The sequence below is a fragment of the Leopardus geoffroyi genome, chromosome C3 (genome assembly GCF_018350155.1).
Source record: "Leopardus geoffroyi isolate Oge1 chromosome C3, O.geoffroyi_Oge1_pat1.0, whole genome shotgun sequence".
Taxonomy (NCBI): Eukaryota; Metazoa; Chordata; class Mammalia; order Carnivora; family Felidae; genus Leopardus; species Leopardus geoffroyi.
This window is the reverse complement of record NC_059338.1, coordinates 72,192,377-72,213,743: the sequence shown is the minus strand read 5'-3', so window position 1 is coordinate 72,213,743 and position 21,367 is coordinate 72,192,377. Positions and strand designations below refer to the sequence as shown.

At 67.4% G+C, this 21,367-nt stretch overlaps 1 protein-coding gene across 15 annotated transcripts in view; it reads left to right on the top strand.

Moving 5' to 3' along the window:
* Positions 1–21,367, top strand: part of ADGRB1 (adhesion G protein-coupled receptor B1) — an 80,485-nt gene that overhangs the window by 2,157 nt on the left and 56,961 nt on the right. For 14 of the 15 annotated variants that reach the window (XM_045453478.1, XM_045453488.1, XM_045453479.1 and 11 more), the window contains exon 2: positions 10,934–11,921. In XM_045453478.1, the coding sequence (XP_045309434.1) occupies positions 11,129–11,921 (793 nt within the window). In that variant the 5' untranslated portion in view covers positions 10,934–11,128. Of the gene's footprint in view, positions 1–5,720; positions 5,836–10,933; positions 11,922–21,367 lie in introns of those variants that run through there. The other variant, XM_045453475.1, reaches the window with a different exon arrangement.

Here is a 21,367-nt window from a genome sequence, read left to right as displayed (position 1 = left end):
TCGGGGATCCCGGAGCGCCCCGCGCCGAGCCCGCCGCCTTCCTCCCCGGCTCGCTCGCTGCTCCTCCGCGCTGCTTTCAGACTTGTTGCGCGTGCATCTGGGGGGCGGGGGACGGCCCGCGAGCCGCGGAGCCCGGGCGGCCGGGGGGCCGAGCCCGAGGCCGGCGGGAATGCGCCCCGGCGGCGCGCGGCTCCGCGGGCGGGAACGGCGCTGGGGGCTCGAGCGGGGCGTTCTCTGCCTCGCATCCCGGAGAAGGGCGCTTGTCCCCGCCGCGCTCCCGCGCGGGGGCGGACACCGGGCGGTTCGCTGCCCTCGGCCTCACGCCGCACTCCGCCGACCCCGGGCGGGGAGCGGACACGGCTAAGTTGCCGAGCCCTCCAGGTCCCTTCCCCTGTCCGCGGGCCCCGGCCCGCCGCGGGCCTCGGCGGCCGCGTCCGTGCAATGGGAGCACGGATTGTGCTCTCGGAGCCCTTCCAGCCGAGGCCCCTGGTGCTCGTCCCGCGATCCAACGCGCTGGGCCCGCAGCGTGCTGGGGCTGCGGCGTCCGGGCCGGCCGGGTCCCGAGGCAGCGGGGAGCCTGCGGACACTCGGCTGCGAGGCCTCGCCGGCAGGCGGCCCCGGCAGGCCCCGGGCGAGCGGCCGCGCGCGGGCCGACTCGCGCGGCGCCTTCGTCCCCTGGCCGGCCCCGCCTCCCGGAGCGGGTCCGGGGACCCGAGCCCGCCCCCTGGGGACAAACTCGCGGCCGGGGCCGGGCGGCCGGCGCGGGGCTGCGGTGGCGGTGGCAGAGGGCGGCGCGCTGCCCCGGACGGCCGGGAGAGGGCGCCCGCGCCCGCCCGCCGGCCTGCCCGCCCCTTCCGTCTCCTCCGCGCCCGCCCGCGCCCGCCCCATCCTGGGCAGCCCCCGGCCGCCCCGCCCTCCCGCCGGGCGCCCCGCCGCCCGCCCGCCCGCCGGGGCCGCTCGCTGGCGTCTCGGGCCGGCCCCGTCACCTGGCTCTTCCCGGCTCGCCCGGCCCCCGTGCCCCGGCGCACGGTGCGCGGCCACGGGCGAGCGTGTTTGTGTCCATGTGCGCCGTGCACGCTGCCCGCATGTGTGTGCAGGCATGCAAACTGTCACATCTGTGTGCGTGGCGCGGTGCGGGTCTGCCGTGAATGTGAACCCGGATGGCTGTGGTGAAGTGAGCCGCGTTTTACCCTTGGGCGGGCCCCGGGTCGGCTCCGTGCGCAAGAGCTGGGCCGGAGACTAAAGCTCTGTCGTGAAGACCCCGCACCTGGAGGGGTTCGGTAACCCCATTTGTGCCGGCGAACCCACACTCTCCCATTGTCCTCTGGAACCCTCCCACCTCCGGCCTCCCTGGCTGCAGCTGCGCCATAGGGCAGAGCCGTGGTTGCTGGGTAAACACGCATGGCCCGGGGCCCTCGTGCACACATACACTAAACGTGTGGGTGCCCACGTGTGTACCCTTGCACTGGGGGTGCAGTGAGGGCCGTGAGGAGGGCACGGTCCCCCCCCCCCCCCCCCCGGCGGCAGGATGAGGGCTGACGGGAATCTGGGAGTGGAAAGGCTCTGACAAGCTCTGTGAATCAGCTCTAGACGGTGGAGGATAAGGAGAAGCCTGCAGGCGTCCAGATGTGGGGCTCCCACAGAGGCTGCTGCAAGGAAGCGACGGGCTAATGGGGACCCACAGAAGGGGTGGGTGGGTGGTGGTGAAGGGGAGGGAACAGCCACGCAAAGGCCCTGTGGCAGGCGACAGGACAGCTGCGAGGAACGGACTGGACTTGGAAAGGAGGGTGAATGGCAGGACGGGGGCTGCAGGGGGAGGCGCGCCAGACCTGAGCCCTGGAGGCCTTGGGCTGTGTCCCGGGAGCTGGGGGAGTACCGAGGGGATCTTAAATAGGGGTGGTGACTTGGCCCGACCAACGGCGGGGGCCCCTGCGGGCAGCAGGGTTACAGGAGGCAGAACACGCCTAGTCACGCCAGGTGCCCACACCTGCACTGCAGACCGCAGCCATCGTGACAAAATGCCCACCTCCCTGACCCACCCGAGACCCCCCACGTCATCGTCATGGTGCACGGATCCCATAAAGAAAAGCGTACAGAACACCCTGGACTCTGGGCCCCACTGTGTTGCTCGACTGTGGGGAAAAGGTTTCAGTCGCACAGTCTCCGGGGATGGAGCCTGAGTCCCTCCCCGCAGGGGACAGGTCTTGGCAAGGAGCCCCTACGACCCGCAGAGGGAGCTGAATGCAGACCCCTGGGCTCGGGTCTTCTGACACCAGGTGCTAAGGAGCCTCCCTGCCTTGGTGTTCTCAGCTGGGGGGGCGGGGGGACAGAGTCCTGCTCGCAGGGTGAGACAAAGACGAGCTCAGGGACAAAGTGTGCTACGGGGGCACATCTGTCCCGCTCCGGCCCCCACCTCCCCTGTCCCCCTTCTCCGTAGGGACCCTTGCCTCGTAATTAAAGAAGCACCAAGGGCTAGGGAGCAAAGAGGAGTCTCCATCTTGCCCCCAAACGCAGGTCCTCTGCCCCGAGTGACCCCGTTAGTGACTCCCTGTTGTCTTTCCAGAATGCTCTGTGCTTCGGCAGGACAACTGCCTATGTCTTGCATGGGCAAGTGGAAGTGTTCAGTGTACATCATGGGCACCCGGCTCACCCGCCATGCCCCGGCACCCCGCCTCCTACACCCCCACACCCCCAGTCCCAGTTATCACCTTTGGCACCTCCATTATCTTTGTGCTCATCCTGCCACCTGTCTTCCAGCCCATCGATCTCTGTGGCCCCAACAACCACTAGAAGCCAGGAGAGGCTCCAAGGCAGGCACTGGAGTTGAGCCCCAGCCCAGGCAGTTTTGGGGGGCTGGCTGCCAATTTTGGGGTGCTGTCTCAGGGCTGAAGGTCTTTGAGGAGACGCCGAGGGCTGGTGGGCAGGGCCACCCAGGGATGGCCTGGTCTCATCACTGACCTCCACCCAGATGGGGGGGGTGTGGAGAGAGCACCAGGCCCCACCCTCTGAAGCCTGTGCCTCCGTCCACCCCCACCCGGCTTTAAGGCTTGAGCCTGCAAGGGAGTTGATGGCCCCACCCTCCCTCCCGCGTGGCAAGGTGACTTTGGAGCAGCCGCTTCTCTGAGACTTGGTGACTCAGGGCTGGGAGCCTCGCCGCCCTGTGCCCCAGAGAGCCTAGAGCTGCAGAAGGCAGGGTACGGACCTGATCCGGCTGGGGGGTGACATCTGGTGCCCTGGGAAAGGCATGTGACCATGGCTGCAAGACCTGAATGGGAAGGAGAGGGAATCAGCAGGCGGGAGAGCGCGTCTTCTGCCACCCCTGCCCCTGCTCCCAGCTGGACCCGCCCCTGGTCCCCACCTCACACGTGGCGCCTCCAGAAGCCCTTTGTGGACAGCAGCACGTCCACTCGCACACCCACGCCTGCACACGCACACACACCTGCACGCGGTCCACTCACGCCACACGCACATGCTCCCTCACCCGCACAAAGCCCCCCCCCCCCACTTGTCCTCGGACATGCACTCCCTCCTACACCGTGTGCACATGTAGGTACACTCCTGCCCTGCACCCACACCCGCTCCTCAGCACCCGGCCTGTCCATCCGTGGGCCCCACCGTCCTGCTCGGGGCCGGGGGTGGGGGGGCACCGCGTCTGCTTACTCCCTCCTCCCTCCAGAGCTGGGGGACCGTGGGCAGAGATTGTGACCTTGAGCCCCGGCCCCACCCTCGCTGGCCGTCCTTCTCCTCAGCTGCCCCCCACAGAGGGGAGAGGTCACCCCATGGGTGTCGGGGGAGGCCCTGGGTGCAGCCTCCAGCTGGGGGAGCCTTTGCTCCTCTGAGCAGTGGGACGGGACGGTCAGCCTTGCCGCCCCAGCTGTGCTGTTGGAGCAGGTACAGGGGACTTTGGGAGCCGGAGGACCTCAATTCCACGAAGCAGGTGCAGGCTAAGTGCCGGTCGCTGCTCACCCCCCGCCCCCCCCCCCGCCCCCCCGGCGAGCGGTCAGGAACTCTGCTGACGCCACCCAGTCCGGCCGCCCGCGATGCCCTGGAGCCTCAGCACAGAGCAGCCCCCGGGCCCCTTCCTGACCCCCTCTTCCGACCTTCCTGCTGTCCCCTTGCCCTCTCCCATGCGACCTTGGGCAGGTGACCTCGGACGAGCCCCTCCCTCTGGAGACCTGGGGAGCACAGATCCCGGTGTGGGGTGTGGATCGGGACATCACTCACAGGCCCGCAGCAGGGGGACCAGGGCAGCCTCGGGGCTCAGCGGCTCCCCCCGGGGCGCCAAGCCGGCCGACCCTGAGAGGAGAGCACAGTCAGCCACCCCCTCCTCGTGAGAGTCCCCCACCCCCACCCTGGGACCTATGCCGTCGCGTCCCCGCTTAGGACTGTCTCCGGGAGAGGCTGGCTGTGTGCACGCATATGCTACTGCACGCTTGCGCCTGCGTGCCTGGGTGCGTGCGCGCTTGGGGTGCAGGACACGCCCACTCTGGGGAGGGCCCGGCAGGCGCAGGTGAGGCCCTCGAGGGCAGGCCGTTTCGGTGTCCTGGAGGACGAGTGCTCCCCAGGCCAGGGCCGGGCCAGGAACGGGGGCGGAGCTCCTGGTGCCCGGCGCGGCTTCCAGGCCTGCAAGGGGTTTGGGGTGATGGGATTCTGGGCAAGAGGAGGCGTGACAAGGCCCGTCAGGGAGCTGGCCCCCAGCTCCAGGCCCCAGCTCCTGAGCTACCCTTGGTGCGGGGAGTCCGTCAGCCTCCCTTGTGAAATACGGGTGAAGACCGCCTCGCCCTCATGGGGCTTCAGGGCGGGGGGCTGCGGCCGAGCCACACAGGGGCCCCCCCTCCCAGCCCCCAGCAGCGGCCCTTCGGGTGGCGGGGGGCCTTTCTCTCTTCTCTTGGGCAGACTCCCCACCACGGCACCTGTGCCCAGGCGGGGCGCAAGGAAAGGGGGCTTCCCGAGGGGCCGGGCCGGCAGGCGTGGTGATGCGGTGGGCCTCTCGGGGCCCGGCCCCCCCCCCCCCCCGCGGCCCTGTGGTGGCGCCTCCCTGCTCTGCCCCTACCTCTCAGCTGAGTGCGGTGTGACCTGGGGGCTCTTCGGGGCAGGCGTGGGACTCCCCGCAGGTGAGCGGAGGGGTTCAGGGGAGCCCGGTCCGCACAGGCTGGGAGCACGAACACACGGTGACTGTGGGGCGGGGAGCCACGTTCTCACGCCCCACCTGCGTCTGTGCTCACGGATAGAGGCCCCTCGTCCTGGGTTGTCCTGGATCTACGCCCGCCCCCCCACTCCCAGAGCCCACGCGGCCCCCTGGGGCCCAGGCTGCCACAGCCCCGGGAGGGATCCATAGGGATCCCTGGGCTCCCTGGGAAGGGAGGGCAGGCTGCGTGGGCAGGGGCGGTCGCGCGTCCCCGGACGGCCTCATCTGCTTGCTCTCCCGGCCCCTGCCTGCCAGCCAGCCCCTGGGCTGTCCTCGGTGCTGAGGGCGCCCACCCCACCCCTCCCCCAGCGCAGCCTTTTCCCAGGACACACAGGCAGGCACTGTTCAGGGGGCCGGGCAGGACAACAGAGTGCCTTTTGTGGCTGGCATCTGGGGATGCCATTGGCGGCCTGGGGTGGGTGGGGAGGGGATGTGGAGGCAGGGCCCGGGGTGGGTCTGCGTGTGTGCACCGGGCCTGGCGGGGGAGGGCGCTGAGCCTGGGGAGGAGGGTGGGACAGACTGGAGTGGGGCTGGAGAATCACAGCGCCTGAGGGAGCGGGGAAACCAAGGCACCCAGGGCTTCTGATGTCGGGGCGGGGGCACCGCTGGCCTGCACGTGCAGGGAGACATCTGGGACGGTGTGGCAGGTGGGCGCAGGATCCTCAGCTGACGGTGACCCTGTGAGCCTCACGGGGGGCTTGGTTCTGCTCCTACCTCACGACGGGGCCGTGACATCCAACAAGGGGTTCCCGTGGAGCTTAGGCCAGTCCCAGCCTGTGGTCGGGACTCAGGAACTGGCGGTGACTCTTAGGGGTCCTCCTCGGCTGACCCCCAGCTTCCCGTCCCCGCCCGGCTCGTTCTCAGTCCCTCACCCGCACGGTCACCCACCTCCCGTCCCAGCAGCCTCCACCCTGCGATCCTGCTCAGACACCCACAGGGCTCCCTGGCCCCCATCCCGAGGCCAGCCCCCGCGCCTCTGGGAGGCCTTGCGACGACGGGCCGGGGCTGAGGCGGGCCTCAGGGTGGGGGCCGGACACAGGGAGGAACTTTCTGGCAGCAAGGGCAGTTTGGTTAGTTTCCCCCACGCAGGAACCAGGGGGGCTTTGGCGTGAGTCGTCGCTGTCCCTGGGAGCCCGAGGGGGGCAGTGGGCAACAAAAGCCTCAGTGACCCAGGCCGGGATCGGAGGACAAGTGGCCTGTGTCTGGGGAGGAGACAGTGCCCTGGGAGAGACTGTGAGCGTTCACGGAAAGGAGTGACCTGTGGCCACACGAGAGCCCATCGCTGGGGACGGCCAGAGACCCCCAGCACCTCGCTTTCGGCCAGCGGAGGCCCGGGTGCCAGGTGAGGCTGGGGTGGGGGCCTGAGCCAGCCCGGGGACACACAGTGGAGGTGCTGCCAGAGACACCGGCCGTCCACCCCACCCGGCCCTCCTTCTCAGGGGCCCTTGGGCCCCCGGGGCTCTGGCCCGGCCATGGGGCGCTCCCTAAACGGTCCCCTCCGGGCAAACCCTCCCGTCCCAGCTCTCGTGTCCACCCCACGGCCCCTCACGTCCCAGTGAGCACACACTGAGCCCGGCTCTCTTCTTGCCGTGTGTCCTTGTGCAATTATGCTACACGTGTGCGTGCATGCAGACACGTGCACACATCCAGAGACGCGCATGCACACGGTCACGCGTGTGCTCACGAATACGGAGAAACATCTGTGCCCAGGTGCATGTGTAGCCACACATATTCACACACGCACACGTGTGTGCACGCATCCGCCCCTCACCTCAGTGAGGGCCCCCACCGCCCATCGCTCACTTGCCCAACCTGGAAGCCTGGTCGTCTCTGAGACCCTGGCTCCCCCTGCCCCGCCGCCCCCCCCCACCCAGATCCCACACAGGCCACATCCTCGGCTCTCCCTGCCTACACCCGCCCGCAGCGGTCAGAGGGACCCCGGAATGAAGTCAGATCAGGCCCTGCCCCCACTCGTCCCAGGACCCCTCCCAGACGCTGTCCCCTCCCTCCAGGACCCCACCCCGAGTGCCAGGTCCCCCCCCGCCCCCCGCCGTATGCCCCCACCCTGTCTCAGCACCAACTGCCCTGGCCTGGGAGGGACTTGACCTGTCCTCCACTGTGGCTATGTGACCTGGGGCCTGACACCAACGTGCCCCAAGCCTGCCCAGCCCTCTGCCTGCCTGGGCCTGCCTTGGTGCAAGGAGCCTCAGAGGGGAGGGGCCTCTGAGCCATTTTTCCGAGGCCTCGTTGGGGGTCAAGTAGGTAGTTAATGAGGATAAAGGAGCCTCATCTGGCCAGAAAGGCCTTGTGAGCCGCTTGGGGATGGGGCGTGAAGAGGCAGGGGGACAGCACGCACTGGCAGGTGGAGGGGCCATCCACAGTGGCAGCCCGGGCCTCCTGCCCAGCTCTGCCCTGCGACCCAGCCGGGAGAAGCGAGGCCAGGCTGGTGTCCTCATAGCCAGCACAGCCCTCTGGCTGGCAGAGCCTTTCCCGACGCCCAGGGTGTGGATGGAGCAGTTCGAGTCAGAGATGTTCTAGAGGACGCCTACTGCTTCCCACCTGGCCCTGGCTCCCTGACGGCCCTTGGGGTCCCCCCTTTGGAGCCCCAGAGCTCCATAGGAGCCCTGTTTGAGAACCCCATGGGTGAACACTTACAGGCCATCTTCCAGCCCTGGTAGTCTGTTGAAGGCCCGCTTCGGGGCCTCGGTCTCCGGGCGCCGCCGCCCGGAAGGGCTCTGAGCTCTGCCCTGACCTGCCCTTACCGCACACTCACCCCTGCACTTGCCACCTCAGTGTCCAGGCCGGAAGTGTCCCCTCCACATCCCATACCCCAGCTGGCCACTGGGGCCTCTCTGTCCTATCTCCTGAGCATCTTCCCCCTCCCTCCCCACGACCACCCCCTGCCCCGCCATGCCTCCCTTGCCTCCCCCCGAGGCCCACTCCCCCCACCATGGACCGCCCGGGCTGCCCTCGTGAGGGACCCTTCTGATTGTAGCACTGTCCTGCTTCTAACCCCGCTGCCACCTCTGTCCTGCCACGCGGGACGCTGCAGGGGGGCCTCCGCCCCTGGCAGGTGCTCCGGTTGTGGAGTGAGCCAGTGACCAGGAGGGCTGGCCGGGAGACATGCCAGGAGGACCTCAGCGTGGCCTGGGACGGGAGCAGGCTTAGGTCCGGTTCTGCCCGCCCCAGGGCAGTGCTGGGCGGTGCAGAGGGCACCAGCTCTGACTGGCAGACTTGGGTTTGGATCCTGGCTCTGGCGTTTAGCACCTACCAGCCCCCACCAAGACACGGCTCCTCTGGGGTCCCAAATATGCCATCTGCAAAACGGAGCCCTAACAGGTGCCCCTGGGGTGGCTGCTGTACAGATGCGACGGCCTGGCACAGGACGGGGCTCACCAGAATGCCGAGGCCTCCTGGAGGCGCGGAAGGCGGGGGCCGTGCTCTCACCCGCAGCCCCATGGCTGACAGTTCTCCAGAGGGGCTGGCTGAGGCCCTGGAGAACTCGTGCCCGGCACAGGCCCTCAGTGGTTGGTGCTTGTGTACGTCACCTCCTGTACCTGCTCCTGGCCCCCCAGGTCCCCCAGAACCAGCCCCTCTTCTGAGCGTCCCCCCTTCCCTCTCCACCACCGGCCCCTGCACCAGCCTGCCTCCCTTACCTCCCCCCGAGGCCCCGAGGGAGTGTCCGGGCCAGAGAGGGGACACAGGTGACGTGGGCCCTCACGTGGGTCATTTCAGACCACGCAGGCCCCCTGGGGATAGTGATGGGGCGCAGCAAGGTAGGTGAGCATTAAGCTGGGATCAGTGCCGACATTGTTCTGGGACTGGGGCTAAGTCCCCTGGACCCTCTGGGCGTTAGGGAGAGTCTGTCCCAGGGCCAGGGACTGGCTTCCGCATTAGGTCCCAGCCCGGGACTTGGGTCGGGGGGGTGCTAGTGGGGCTCAGATGAGGTTTTGGAACACACGGCCACCCCTCTGCAACAAGATGGCGGGGACCTCCCAAGTCTGGGATTGGCTGTAGGACCCTGGCCATGGCCTGTCCGTCCCCGTAATGTGGGGGCAGGTGGCCAGGGCAAGCGGGCTCTGCTATGCCCACATCCAGGGCTGGCCCCAGGTGGTCTAGAGGTGGGACGAGGGTCTTCCCAGAGGTAAGGGCTAAGTTCAGCGTCTGCTCAGCCCTGCCCACAGGTGCCAGGATGAGAAGTTTGGGAATTCCCTCCTCAGGGCACCTGAATGTCTGCCACTAAAGAGCCCTGGGGGGCCGGGTTTGGCCCAGCTCCCCCTGGTGACCCAGAACCTCACTCTCGCCTCCTCTCCCCTCTTCCTCCTTGCCTCCTGCCCCAAACATGGGTAAACCCCCAGGTCTAGATCTTACTCTCTTGCTGAGACAGTGAGGCTTCTCCCCCATTATACAGATGAGGAAACTGAGGCTAGGGGGTGAGGACTGCCCGAGGCCACATAGCCACGAAGGGGCTGCCAGTCCTCTCAGGGCCCAAGGCCACCTGTGCCCAGCTCCCCGATCCACCAACAGCCCATGCAGGAAGGACGCTGGGCAGCAGGAAGTGGCGAGTCCCTGGGGGCAGGCGGCCGTCATGTGCAAGGTCTGCATAGTGGAAGCCACAGGCACCAGGAGGCCCAGCAGCCAGTGGGGGGGGGGGGGGGGGGGGGGGGGGGGGGCTGCTGTCTTCCTCACCCACTGGCTCAGCAGCTGCATGGGGCCGGCGCCTGGCCCAGCTAGGAGCCCAGGGATGGTTGGGGAAAGTGAGGCCCGGAAGCAGAAGGAACCCACCGGGGTCCACATGGTGGCAGGTCCAGCAGGGGCACCATCCTTTTCTGAGCCCTGGGTGGCTCCGCTGTGTCCCTGCTCCAATGGGGTGGCAGCTGCGTCCCCTTCCCCCAGGAGTGAGGGGGCGACACACAGCCGGCCCCTTCCCTCCCAGAGCAGGGGAGGGGACCCAGCGGCACAAGGCTGGGGCCGCAAAGGGGTTCAGGCGTGGGTTTTCCCGCCTCTCACTGTGACCTCCTGCGAGCCACTTACCCTCTCAGCCCTGGTGTCCTCGTCGTGAAGTGGAGGGGTGGGTCACAGTGCCGGCCTCACAAAGAAGGGGTGAGGGAAGGGGTTAGTGTAGGCCGAGGCCTGGATGTGTGCGGTTCTGGGTGACTCCATGCCCAGCCCTGCCTTCCCAGAGCCGCGGGCCCAAGGGCCAGTGGGTCCCAGAGGGGGAGGAAGACTGCCTGAGAGGCGGCAGTGACCCCCATCACACTGTCACAGGGTCTGTGCTCCCACTGTCGGGGGATGGCCGGGATGACCTCTCCCCTTCCCCTTCTGTGAGGATTGCACTCTCCTCCCTGATGGGCAGGGACTGGGGAGGAGGAAGGGCACAGAGAGAGGAGACCGATGAGGGAGACGGCCAGGAGAGAGCGCCCAGCCCCCCACCACAGGGCCAGGGAGAGACACAGAGGCCCAGGGGCCGAGTGGCCGCCGTGGCCATGATGGCGTGAGCAAGCAGGCAGCCCCGGGACCCGCAGGGGCCACGCGTGGCCAGTCTGAGCCGGGCGGGCCCGGCCCAGGCCTCCGGGGCCCCGGGCCCCGGCCGGGGCTGCCCACCGCTCCCTGCTCAGGCCAGTCCCCCTGCAGGTGGACACGTTGGCGGGTTGCAGACACGGCCCCCCAGTGCCCAGAGTCCCAGCCTCCCCGGGGCGGGGGGTGGCGTGGCCTCACACCGTCCCTCTTCTCCTCTTCTTCCAGCTGCTGCTGAGGGCCACAGGCCAGCGTCGGGGCCCTGAACCTTAGGTCGTCCGGAGCCTTCTCCCGCCCCTGCTCGGAGCCCCCGCCCCCGGCTCCCGCCAGCCCAGCCCCGCCGTCGCCGGACCCTGGCATGTCAAGGCCTGGCCTGCGCCTGCCTGCCCAGCCCGCGGAACCCCGGCGGCCCCGCGAGCTAGGATGAGGGGCCAGGCCGCCGCCCCGGGGCCCCTCCGGACCCTCTGCCCGTCGCTGCTGCTGCTGCTGCTGCTGCTGCTGCTGGGGCGCTGGGTGCGGGCGGCCGCGGGGGCGGACGCGGGGCCCGGGGCCGAGCCGTGCGCCACGCTGGTGCAGGGCAAGTTCTTCGGGTACTTCCAGGCGGCCGCCGTGTTCCCGGCCAACGCCTCGCGCTGCTCCTGGACCCTGCGCAACCCGGACCCGCGGCGCTACACGCTCTACATGAAGGTGGCCAAGGCGCCCGCGCCCTGCGGCGGCCCCGGCCGCGTCCGCACCTACCAGTTCGACTCCTTCCTGGAGTCCACCCGCACCTACCTGGGCGTGGAGAGCTTCGACGAGGTGCTGCAGCTCTGTGACCCCTCGGCGCCCCTGGCCTTCCTGCAGGCCAGCAAGCAGTTCCTGCAGATGCTGCGCCAGCAGCCGCCCCGCGAGCGGGGCCCCGGGCTGCCGGCCGCGCCCCAGAGCCCCGGCGACGACTTCTCCGTGGAGTACCTGGTCGTGGGCAACCGCAACCCCAGCCGGGCCGCCTGCCAGATGCTGTGCCGCTGGCTGGACGCCTGTCTGGCCGGCAGCCGCAGCTCCCACCCCTGCGGCATCATGCAGACCCCCTGCGCCTGCCTGGGCGGCGACACCGGCGACCCTGCCTCTGGCTCCCTGACCCCCCGAGGGGACGTCTGCCTGAGGGACGGCGTGGCCGGCGGCCCCGAGAACTGCCTCACCAGCCTGACCCAGGATCGGGGCGGGGACGGCGTGCCAGGTGAGTGGCCGGGTGGGAGAGGGCTGGCTGTCTGGGCAGAGGGCGGTGGGAGAGGGTCCTCTCTGCGGGGGGCTGCCCCGGCCACCTGCCCCTGGGCAGCCCCCTCCCCCCGGGGAAGCCAAGCGCTGAGGGCAGGCGACCTGAGGTGTTCGCCACCGGCCCCGGAGGTGCGTGCTGGGCGTCAGTGAAGGACCGAACCGAACCGCGGACGAAGGAGCTTTAACTCCTGGCTGGGGGAGGGGCCTCCCGTTGTGGCAGGCAGACGATGCTATTGGGCCAGTAGGCCCGTGGCCGGGGTCTGCGGGGGCCCCTCGGGCTGCGGGCCGCGTGGAGAAGTGGGCCGGGCGGGCCCTTTGGAGTTGCGGCCAGGGGACGAGGTTTGGGGATCGCGTGCGTTTCGGCGGCACAGATCATTCACCCAGCAGCTGGTTACCGCGCTCGCAAGGTGTCCAGGCGCCAGGGACACGCCGTGACAAAAAACAACCACAAAGACCCGCTGTTGTGAGGCTGCGGCGGCGGGGAGGGGAAGGTGCCAGGCAGCAACAGGGGAGGGCGTCTTGGGAAACGGCGCAGGGGAAGGGTCCCCGGCGGGGTGGGGCCTCTGTTTCGCCTGGAGGTCAGGGTCACCTGCACCAGGGGATCGTGTTCAAGATTGTGGGAGGGGTGCACGTGAGCGCCGTGGGGGTGGGAAGGGCAGTGAAGGCCCAGGACGGGCAGGGCAGAGGCCGGAAGTGGATGGTGCCGGGGTGCCCGGCACAGCTGTCGGGGCGTCCTGTGTGACTGTCGGCCCTCAGAGAGATGGGGCCCGAGCGGAGGACGCGGCGAGAGGGACGGAGGTGGGTGGGGCTCGGTAGGCAGCAGGCAGGAGGTCAGTCCTGTGTGCGCTTGGTGGTCGAGAACCCCTGGCAGGCTGCCCGGGGTTTCCTGGGCGCCCCTGGGAGGCTGGAGCAGCAGGGGGCAGCCCGCCTCAGACCTCGGGGCTGCCAGCGGAATACAGGTGCTGGGCATCCAGGGGCCAGGCCTGGCTGGGTGTTCCACGCTGGGTGGGTCACTGCGGGGCCGGGTGACGTTGTCCAGGGCCCTTAGCCAATGAGGTCAACACCCTACTAGGAACAGAGTCTTTAAAGGCAGAAAAGAAGCCCCAAGGGGTTACAGGGGAAGCCAGTTACCCTGGAACACGGTTCCAATCATGGTCCCGGCTGTAGATTCCAGAAACCTCTGTGAAGCCGTGAGCATAACTGGAGAGGAGCAGGGGAAGGGGGGCAGGCCAGCGCCTCTCCAGTGGCCTCAGGAGGAGGCAGGCACAGCCCCCGGGGGCTGGGGCAGACGGGGTGTTCAGGAATCCAGCAGAAAGCCATAGGGTAGGAGTCTGGAAGTGCTGATCCCTGGGCTGGGCAAATGTAGGTCACTGTGACCTTGGCTTGGGCAGCTTCTGAGGCGTGGCAGGATGGGAGTGGTCCTCAGGGCACCCGGAGGAACAGAGCGGCCGGGCAGCGGCTGGTTTGGGAAGTGGGAGGACCAGCGAGGGCCAGGTCACCCCCCGCGGCCATTTCCCCCCTGAAGGACTGCCGTGCCACATGGGGTGTGACGGCCCCAGGGCCCGGCACCTGTGCGAAAGAGCTGGTCTCTGTTAGCATCGAGGGGCTAGAAGCAGAAGAGTGACGCAGGCTGATGGTCCTAGGCTGTAAACGCAGAAGAGCGTTGGAACTGGGCAGGGAGAGCCGGGGACGGGGAGGCAGCCGGGCCGGCACCCAGGAGGGAGCTGACACTGGCCTGGGCGGGGCAGGGCAGCAGCAGGGTGGGAGGACGCCGGTCTGGGGGAGGGGGGGGTTGGAGCAGGATTTGGGGAAGGAGGTGGCTAGACACCCCACCCCCACCCCCCAGATTCCCAGCTAGAAATGAGGACATCAGCAGGGTTGGGGAAGCACTGGGTGGAGACACAGTGGGGAGGAAGATCCAGAGGTCAGAGTGGACTTCAGGGTGGGATGCCCGGGGGTCTCCCAGGTGGGGCTGCATCTGAGTGGGGCACTCTGGGGCCTGGAGCACAGGGCCGGGTCAGCCTGACCCGAGCACGCTGTGAGTCCTGGGCCAATCCCAGCAGCTGTCAGCCCCTCAGGCCCCTTGTCTTTAAAACGGAAACAGCAAAACTAATCCTTCCTGGACGGCACGAGGAATGACACCTAGGTGGAAGTGCGTCTAAGCCAAAACGATGGCAGCGATGCGGCCGAGGCCTTGGGTTCATCACTAGGTGGGAGACAGAGGGCTCGGGGGCAAAGAGGCAGACAGGAGGAGGAGGGCGCTTGGGGCGGGGGGCTTGCACACAGATTCCAGGAAAGGGAACGTTGGGAGGTGGTGCTCAGAGGACGGTAGGAAGGTGTGAGTGCACGCGCGTGTTTTGAGCCGGGCTCTGCGCAGGGCTGATTTCAGCGCTTTTGACAAAGCTCAGCGCGGGGGGCTGCGTGGCAGGGGCTGGTGGTCTTGTGGGAAGGCGATGCGGAGTGTGTGTGGGCTGGGACTGCCCGCCACGTGGATGGGGCGGCGGGGGGCTCATCTGCACTGGGCAAGGTGGGCCAGACGGTGGTCACCCAGGCCCAGAGATAGCTCGGACCCCAGTGTCTGTCCCCGGATCCAGAGGGCCCTGATACTTCTGGGACCTCGGGAGTAAAAATCATCTTAGTAGTAACAGCAGCCACGTCTTGAGGGTTTCCTCTGTGCCGGAAGCATCCACATATTAACGAGGTTACTCCCTCTAGCAGCCGGTCAGATAGGCCCACCGAAGCACCCTCCTGCCCCAGGGCCTTTGCACTGGCCGTCCCCTCTGCCTGGAACACTCTTCCCCAGATCCCCTCGGGGCTCCCTCCCTCAAGTCCTTGCTCAGACATCACCTTCTCAACAAACCCGGACCGTGCTGTGTAAAGTGGCAGCAGCCAGAGCCCCCCTTTCCGCCCCCAGACACTGTGTCTCTTTCTCTGTCCACAGCGCACTGAGAATTTCCTCTATTTGTTAGGTCCACGCCCCCTTCTCTGTCCCTGCCGGGTTGTAAGCACCACAGGGCAGGGTGTGTGCCGTGGTCATCCACGTAACCCCCGGCACGTGGAACAGCACCGGGCCCGCAGCAGGCACCTGATGAGCGCTGGTGAATTGGAATAAGGCACAGAGATGTTGAGGCAGCAGCCAGGGTCACACAGCTTGTAAGGGGTAGGCTGACGTCAGAGCCGGCTTATGGCTTCCTGGTGGTCCGCCCGGGGGCTTCGCCCACAATAATCTCTTCTGGGAGGGCCGCGTGCGCACGTGTGGGGGCGCTTGGACCAGGAGGTACAGCGATCACTCAAGGCCTGCAGCCGAGCTGGGCAGGTGCCAGACCCCAGATCTCGTCTGCTGAGCCTGGTGCCCAGGGAGCTTCGCCCCCTCACGCTGGCCAGGGGAGGCTGGGACAGGCACGTCCTCTCCATCTGCACCCCAAGAAGGCGGTGCACGGCTGAGCTGCGAGCGAGCAGGCGGCCTGGCCAGCCCGTGGCCCATTTTCAGCCCTCCCCCAGCCTGGCCTGTCCAAACGCCACATGGCCACGTCACGCCTCCGACCCAGTGAGCGTTCCTCAGGCCAGAGCAACTGTCCCCTCTCCTCCCTGCTGCCGGCCGGCTGCCCGCCTGGCCACCCCTTTCCGGGGTCTCTCAGGCAGGGCCGGCTCCCGTGTCCCGTGTCCCCGTCTCTTTCCCGCAGTCTCTCTGTGCGCTTTTCCACCTCTGGTGAGACGGGGCCGTTTCTCTCAAGGGCTGTTTTAAATATTCATGTTTTAATTAAAGAATTTTATTGCAGAAGCGACATGTAAGATAATGAAACAGCAGCATCCTGGGGGCTGGGAGCAAGCGTGTGTGTGTGTGTCCGTGTCCCTGTGTGTGTCCCTGTGTGTGCGTGTGCGTGCGCCCCGCCCCCGTGTGCCCGCGCAGGCCGGGGCTGCCGGGCTGGAACGGGAGTGGGGTCCAGGCGTGCAGGTCGGGGCCGTGTGCGGGCGCCGGAAGACTGAGGCGCTGGGCAGAGGAGCCAGACCCGCCCAAGGCCACGCGGCCCTGCCTCCAGGCCTGTCACGCTCAGCTGGGGTGGCCCCTGCCGTGGCACACATGACCCCTGCAGGGCGCGGGAGTCGTCCCAACCCTAAGTTCGGTCCGCCCCAACTTCCCTTGGGAAGAAGTGTCTGGAGCCCCTCTCTGGGGTCCACAGGCTACAGAAGGAGGCTGGGTGCGGGGTTCGGGTGCAAGAATGGGGTCTCCAGATGTCTCTGGAGGTTGGGGGGTGGCAGGGACAGTGCACAAGGGCCAGTTGATAAAACTCCGGGAAAACAAGGTTTCAGGTCCCGTCGTAGACAATGCCCATTCCAGATGGAACAGCAGCACGAGCCCCCCTGAGGCCAGAGCCCCCCCCCCCACGCTCCCCCCACACTCCCCCGGCCCAGGATGCCAGGGATGCCTAGCGGTACGGCCCTGCTTGGGTCCCATGTCCCGGAAAGATGGCGAGACGGGGGTCCGTCGGACTCGGGAGTGTGTCCAGGCCACGCAGCGCCAAAGGGCAGAGCTGGGGCTCAGCCACCAGGCTTTTCACAGGACACCCTTCCCGGGACAGGGGACGCCTGCCTGACCGCGAGAGAGAAGCAACGAGAAAGCATGTAACCCTGCAGCTGCGGCCAAGCCGGCCACCTAGGCAAGCCTCAGCTTCCCTTCTGTGATCCGGGTTGAGATGAACCGGGTCTGTGCGAGGCTAAAGGAGGTGGTGCCTCTAGCGCACGTGCTTGGAGGAGCCCTCCTGTCCTTACCCGGGGAGTGGCCCGTGGGCGCGGCTCTCAGCCCCGTCCTGAGGCCTGACAGCACCTGCCGCAGTGCGGTGGGCTGCTGGCCCCGCGGGCCCTCGCAGGGGGAGCTGTGGGCCCCACTGGGGGATCAGTTCAGTGTCGGGCCGTGTGGGGTGAGGGGCCGGTGGACGGGGGTTGGGTTGGGGAGGGGCATCAGAGAGCTGTCTTGTCCCCCGCAGTCCCCATTTGCACATCCACGTGAGGGTCGGACAGGAGGAGCCTGGGTGCCCCTGGATAGGCCCTAACCTGGTGGGGGGTGGGGGGCAGGGGCCTCCCAGGGAGCTGGACTGCGCGGTGGGCCCCTGGGGAGCCCTGCAGGTGCAACTGGCAGGGGCTGACCCCACGTGCCGGACTGGGGAGCCCTCTGCTGGAGGAGACGGGAAGTACACGGGCCGCCTGCCTGGGGAACCCGGAAGTCGGCGCGGCCCAGCTGGGGGAGCGCCCCCATCCCCAGCCGAGACTGGGGAGACCACAGCCTCCAGGCTGGGGCACCGGGGTGGGAAGGAGGCCGGGAGCCCCCTCGCCGGCCCTCTCTCCTGGGTGGCCAGGCTGCCTGGCGGCCATTAATTGGCCCCATTCATCCTTTAATGAGATGGAAATGAGGCTTTGAGACAGAGGGGCATTGAGTGGGGAAGAATGGGGGCTTCTTTCCGCGCCTGGAGGGGCAGCCCACCCCCCCAGCCTTGCCCACTCCTCCGCTGCCCCTGGAAGCCCACTCAGCCCAGGAACGCCGTGGCCACCCAGCGCTGAGGGGCCAGGAGTGCTTGCGCGGGGACTCCTGTCACGGACGTGTTCGCTCAACAAACATCGTCAGCCGTGTGTGGGGACCCACGTTAAAAATAAAAATGACAACAGAAATAGCAGCTTCCATGTCCTGAGTGTTCATTAGCGGTGAGGGTATGGCCAAGGTTGGGGACCAGTGTGTGACGGGGACCAGGTCTCAAACGTGATGGGGGAGCAGGGATCCTGTGCCCGGGATCACAAGTTAATCTGTCATGAGGATCAAGGCTCAGTGTGTGATCAGGGCCAGGAATCAGTGTGGGACCAGGATCAGAGGTAGACCTGGGGCCAGTCTGTCCTCTGAGCCGGTGGCCCCCCCTCCCCAGCCTCTCCCGATGCGCCCCCTCCTCCTCACCCCCTCTCCCCCCAGCCTCACCACCTGGGTCACCAAGGTAACCAGCCCTGAAATAGTGGGTGCTTTGGCAGCTGAGGCCTAACCTGAGTCTATCCTGAAAGACTGAGCTCTGCAGCAGTTGCCATGGGAACCGAGTGGCATCCTCCAATTAGCCTGGCTTGGACACCCTCTCTCTCCCACCCACTGCCAGTTTCCACGTCACTCAGGCTTCCTTGTGGGGGCTGGGCTGGGGCAGCCAGGAGGGACAGGCAGGACACGCCCCCTGACCCTGTGACCAGGCCTGGCTCCCTGAACTCCAGCGCTCTCTGTTCCTTTGGGTCCGCGGTTCGGGACTGGATGGCTTCAGCAGGTGACAGCACTGAGGCCTGGAGCCTTGGGTTGGGGCTCGTGGTCAGTCCTGGCAGACGGCCTTCATCTGGAGGCACAGGGGGGCTTTTGGAGGCTGATTATGGGCTCAGTTCTGGCCCCTCTCCTGGTCCAGGGAGGTAGCTTGGCCTCCTCGTCCGGCCCGCCCAGCAGCAGGGGCGTGAGGCTGCCGAGACCCCCGCATGCAGGCCAGGTGTCCGGGCAGCCTCCGCCGTCCGACCTGAGCCGCTCACCCGCGTGCCTGCGGAGGCCATGCTGGGGGCTCCCCACCCCTCTCCCAGGGCCCCCCAGCCCCACCTCTCTGGAGTCCTCGCAGGAGATTTGCAGTTTGAGAGGAAGTGGCATTGAGTACTATCCTCCGTATTTATGGTTCTTACCCAGCACTTGAGACCCTGGCTCCGTCCACCTTCCGAGGCTCAGGCTCCCTCCAGGCAGACCCTCCGGCGGTGGCCTCGCCCTAGCCCCCCGGCAGCCCAGACCGTCCCTCTTTGAGCCTCAGTTTCCTCCGCCGTAAATGGGCTGCAAGTTGCTTCCCAGCTGGGCTGTGATTCAAGGCTCCTTGTGCTGAGGCACCTGTCATAGACAGAGCCCACGGGGCAGGGGAGGGGCAGAGGCAGGGGCAGAGTTCCCCGCCCAGGAGGTCCGTCCCCTGGGGGGAACTGGCCACAGTAGCTGGGGGAGGAGCAACCTTTCTTGCAGGGTCCGACAGCCTGGCTCAATTCCCATTTGTCTCTTCCTCGCTGGGGGGACGCTGGGGGGCGCGGGCACCTCTCCACTTCTGCTGGGCCTTGGTTTTCGCATATGAACAATGAGACCCACGAGGTGTCCCTTGTGGGAATTCAGTGACCGATGAGAGCATCTGTCCCAGACCCCAAGAAGGGGCTCAAACCAGGCTCCTCTGCCCCCTAGGGCAAGGCACCACGAAAAACGCAGCCCTGCACCCACGGTGTGGCCCTGGAGAGCGCCTTCCTAGGCCCCCCCACAGCACATCTGGGAGCCCCGTGTTACGGTGTATAAGCCCCAGCGAGCAGGGTCCGCGCCTGCCCGCTGAGGGGCAGTGGCTAAGGTCTGAGCCAGCCCCTCGGGCTTGGTCCCTGTGGTCTAGATGCATTAGCTGACCTGCTTTCCCCTTCCATCCAGCACCGACATGCCCGCGTGCCCTGGAGGACAAGAGGCTTAACCGCTGTGTGCCCTTGGCAGGCGTGTCCTGCCTCTCTGGGCCCAGGGGGACGCGGTGCCCTCAGGCCTGTGCCTCCCATGTGTTTGCCCCTGGCTCCCCCTGCTGGTCGGTTCCCACTCCAGGCACACAGACCACAAGGAGGTGGCCGGCACCTTAAAAGTGGCCGTCTAGGGAACGGATCGGCACCCGACAAGTTCGCTACAAATCAAAGTGGGTTCTCGGGTCAACTCTGACCCCAGCGACTGCCCACTCCCTCCCTCTCCGAGCCTTTGTGGGCCATTTATCTTCACGCACTCAGTTCTGGGAAGTAGCCCCCCTACTGTCCTCAGATGAGATGCATGAGGCCAGGGTGGGATGGACTGGACCATCCCGGGGTCAGTCCGGGGGGGGGGGGGGGGAAGGGGGGCGGGGCGCCGCATAAACCTGGTCTTTCCACTCCCTCCCCGCCCTGAGCCCCTGTCCTGGGGCCCGTCCTCTGGGGTCTCCTGCAGGCCTCATCCTCTCCCCATGTGGCAGGGCCTACTTCCCCAAGCCACAGATAAAACCAGACTCCAAGAGGCACCTGGGGCCCTTCTGACAGGCCAAGTGTGACCTGCCCTTGGCCAGCCCGACTGCCCTGCTCTAGCCTCAGGCAAGCAGGCAGGGTGGGGTGGGGCAGCGGCCCAGCCCGAGTGCAGGTTCCGGTGCTGGGCTTTGGCAATGTCCTCTCCCTGGCCACTTCGTAAGTGGGTGTGAGGTCAGGGTGCCCGCCCACAGGAGGTGCTTGGGGAAGCTGGTTACCCTTACTGAGCGTGCTCTGATCCTGCTTCGCTGAGGGTGAGGGGGCCCTGGCGCCCCTGAGGACAAACGAGATGGCGGTGGCCACAGTCCAGTGCAGTGGGGGCGTCTGGGCCCCTTAAGCATGGCCTTTGGACAGAAGCAGCCCCCTCCTCAGCCCATCAGTGCAGCCTCCACACTCCGCCCGCCCCTCAGCGGCCCCCAGTGCTTGGAGGCTCTCCTGCCCAGTGCCCTTAGCGCACTAGGGCCACCAGGGGGCTCAGCCCCACAGGGAAATGAGGTCTGGAGTTTTGTGGGGGACAGGGCCAAGATGAAGGAGGCTCATGACGGGGGCTGAAAGGGGGCGGCTGGGGTCGGAGCAGGGGGTAGCTGGAGGGGTGTGGAGGCCTTTGTCCCCAGGGTCCCTCAGCAGCCAGAGGCCAGCCAGGTCAGGTCTAGGGGAGGCTTGCCCCAGTGCGGCCACCAGCTATGGGACACTGGTCTCCTCTGGTGTCCCTGCGCGGGGTGAGGGAAAGAGCACACAGGTCGTGGCCAGGGGTGGGGGCCTCAGGGAACACTGTGTGAGGACCATGGGGAGGGATCCAACAGGGCTTGAAGATGTGTGTCCAGGAAGGAGGGCCCCTGCTGCCCTAGGGCCTATCACCAGAAGCTTATAAGGCAGCCATTGGGGTGGGCAGGGGTGTCATTCATTCATTCATTCATTCTTCAGACGCCCCTGGGGCTCCAGCTCTGTGTCCAGCCCCTACATTGGGGACCTGGGTTCAAAGCCAGTAGAGACCCTGGCACAGGTACCTGAACACAGAGAGCTGGAGAGCAGAGGCCTGGCACCCCAGAGGGACACCAGGCCCCCAAGGCCATCCGCCCAGAGCAGACCCTTACCCCAGCACCTCTGCCCCTCCCTGTCCCTGCCTGCCTCTGCTTCACAGGCCATGATGGCCTGTCTAGGCCTGCACTGGCCTCCTAGCCCTGCCTCCACAGCCGGGGACTTGCTGGCTTCATACCTGCGGGTCTTCCGTGCTGGGGGAGGGCAGGGGGTGGTGGCCTGTGCCCAAGGTTCCCGCCCAGCAGACACTCCCAGAGGTCACTCCCTGAAAGACACCCCAGCCCTTTGCCCCACCCCTGGCCCTGACCCCCGCCCTCTGAT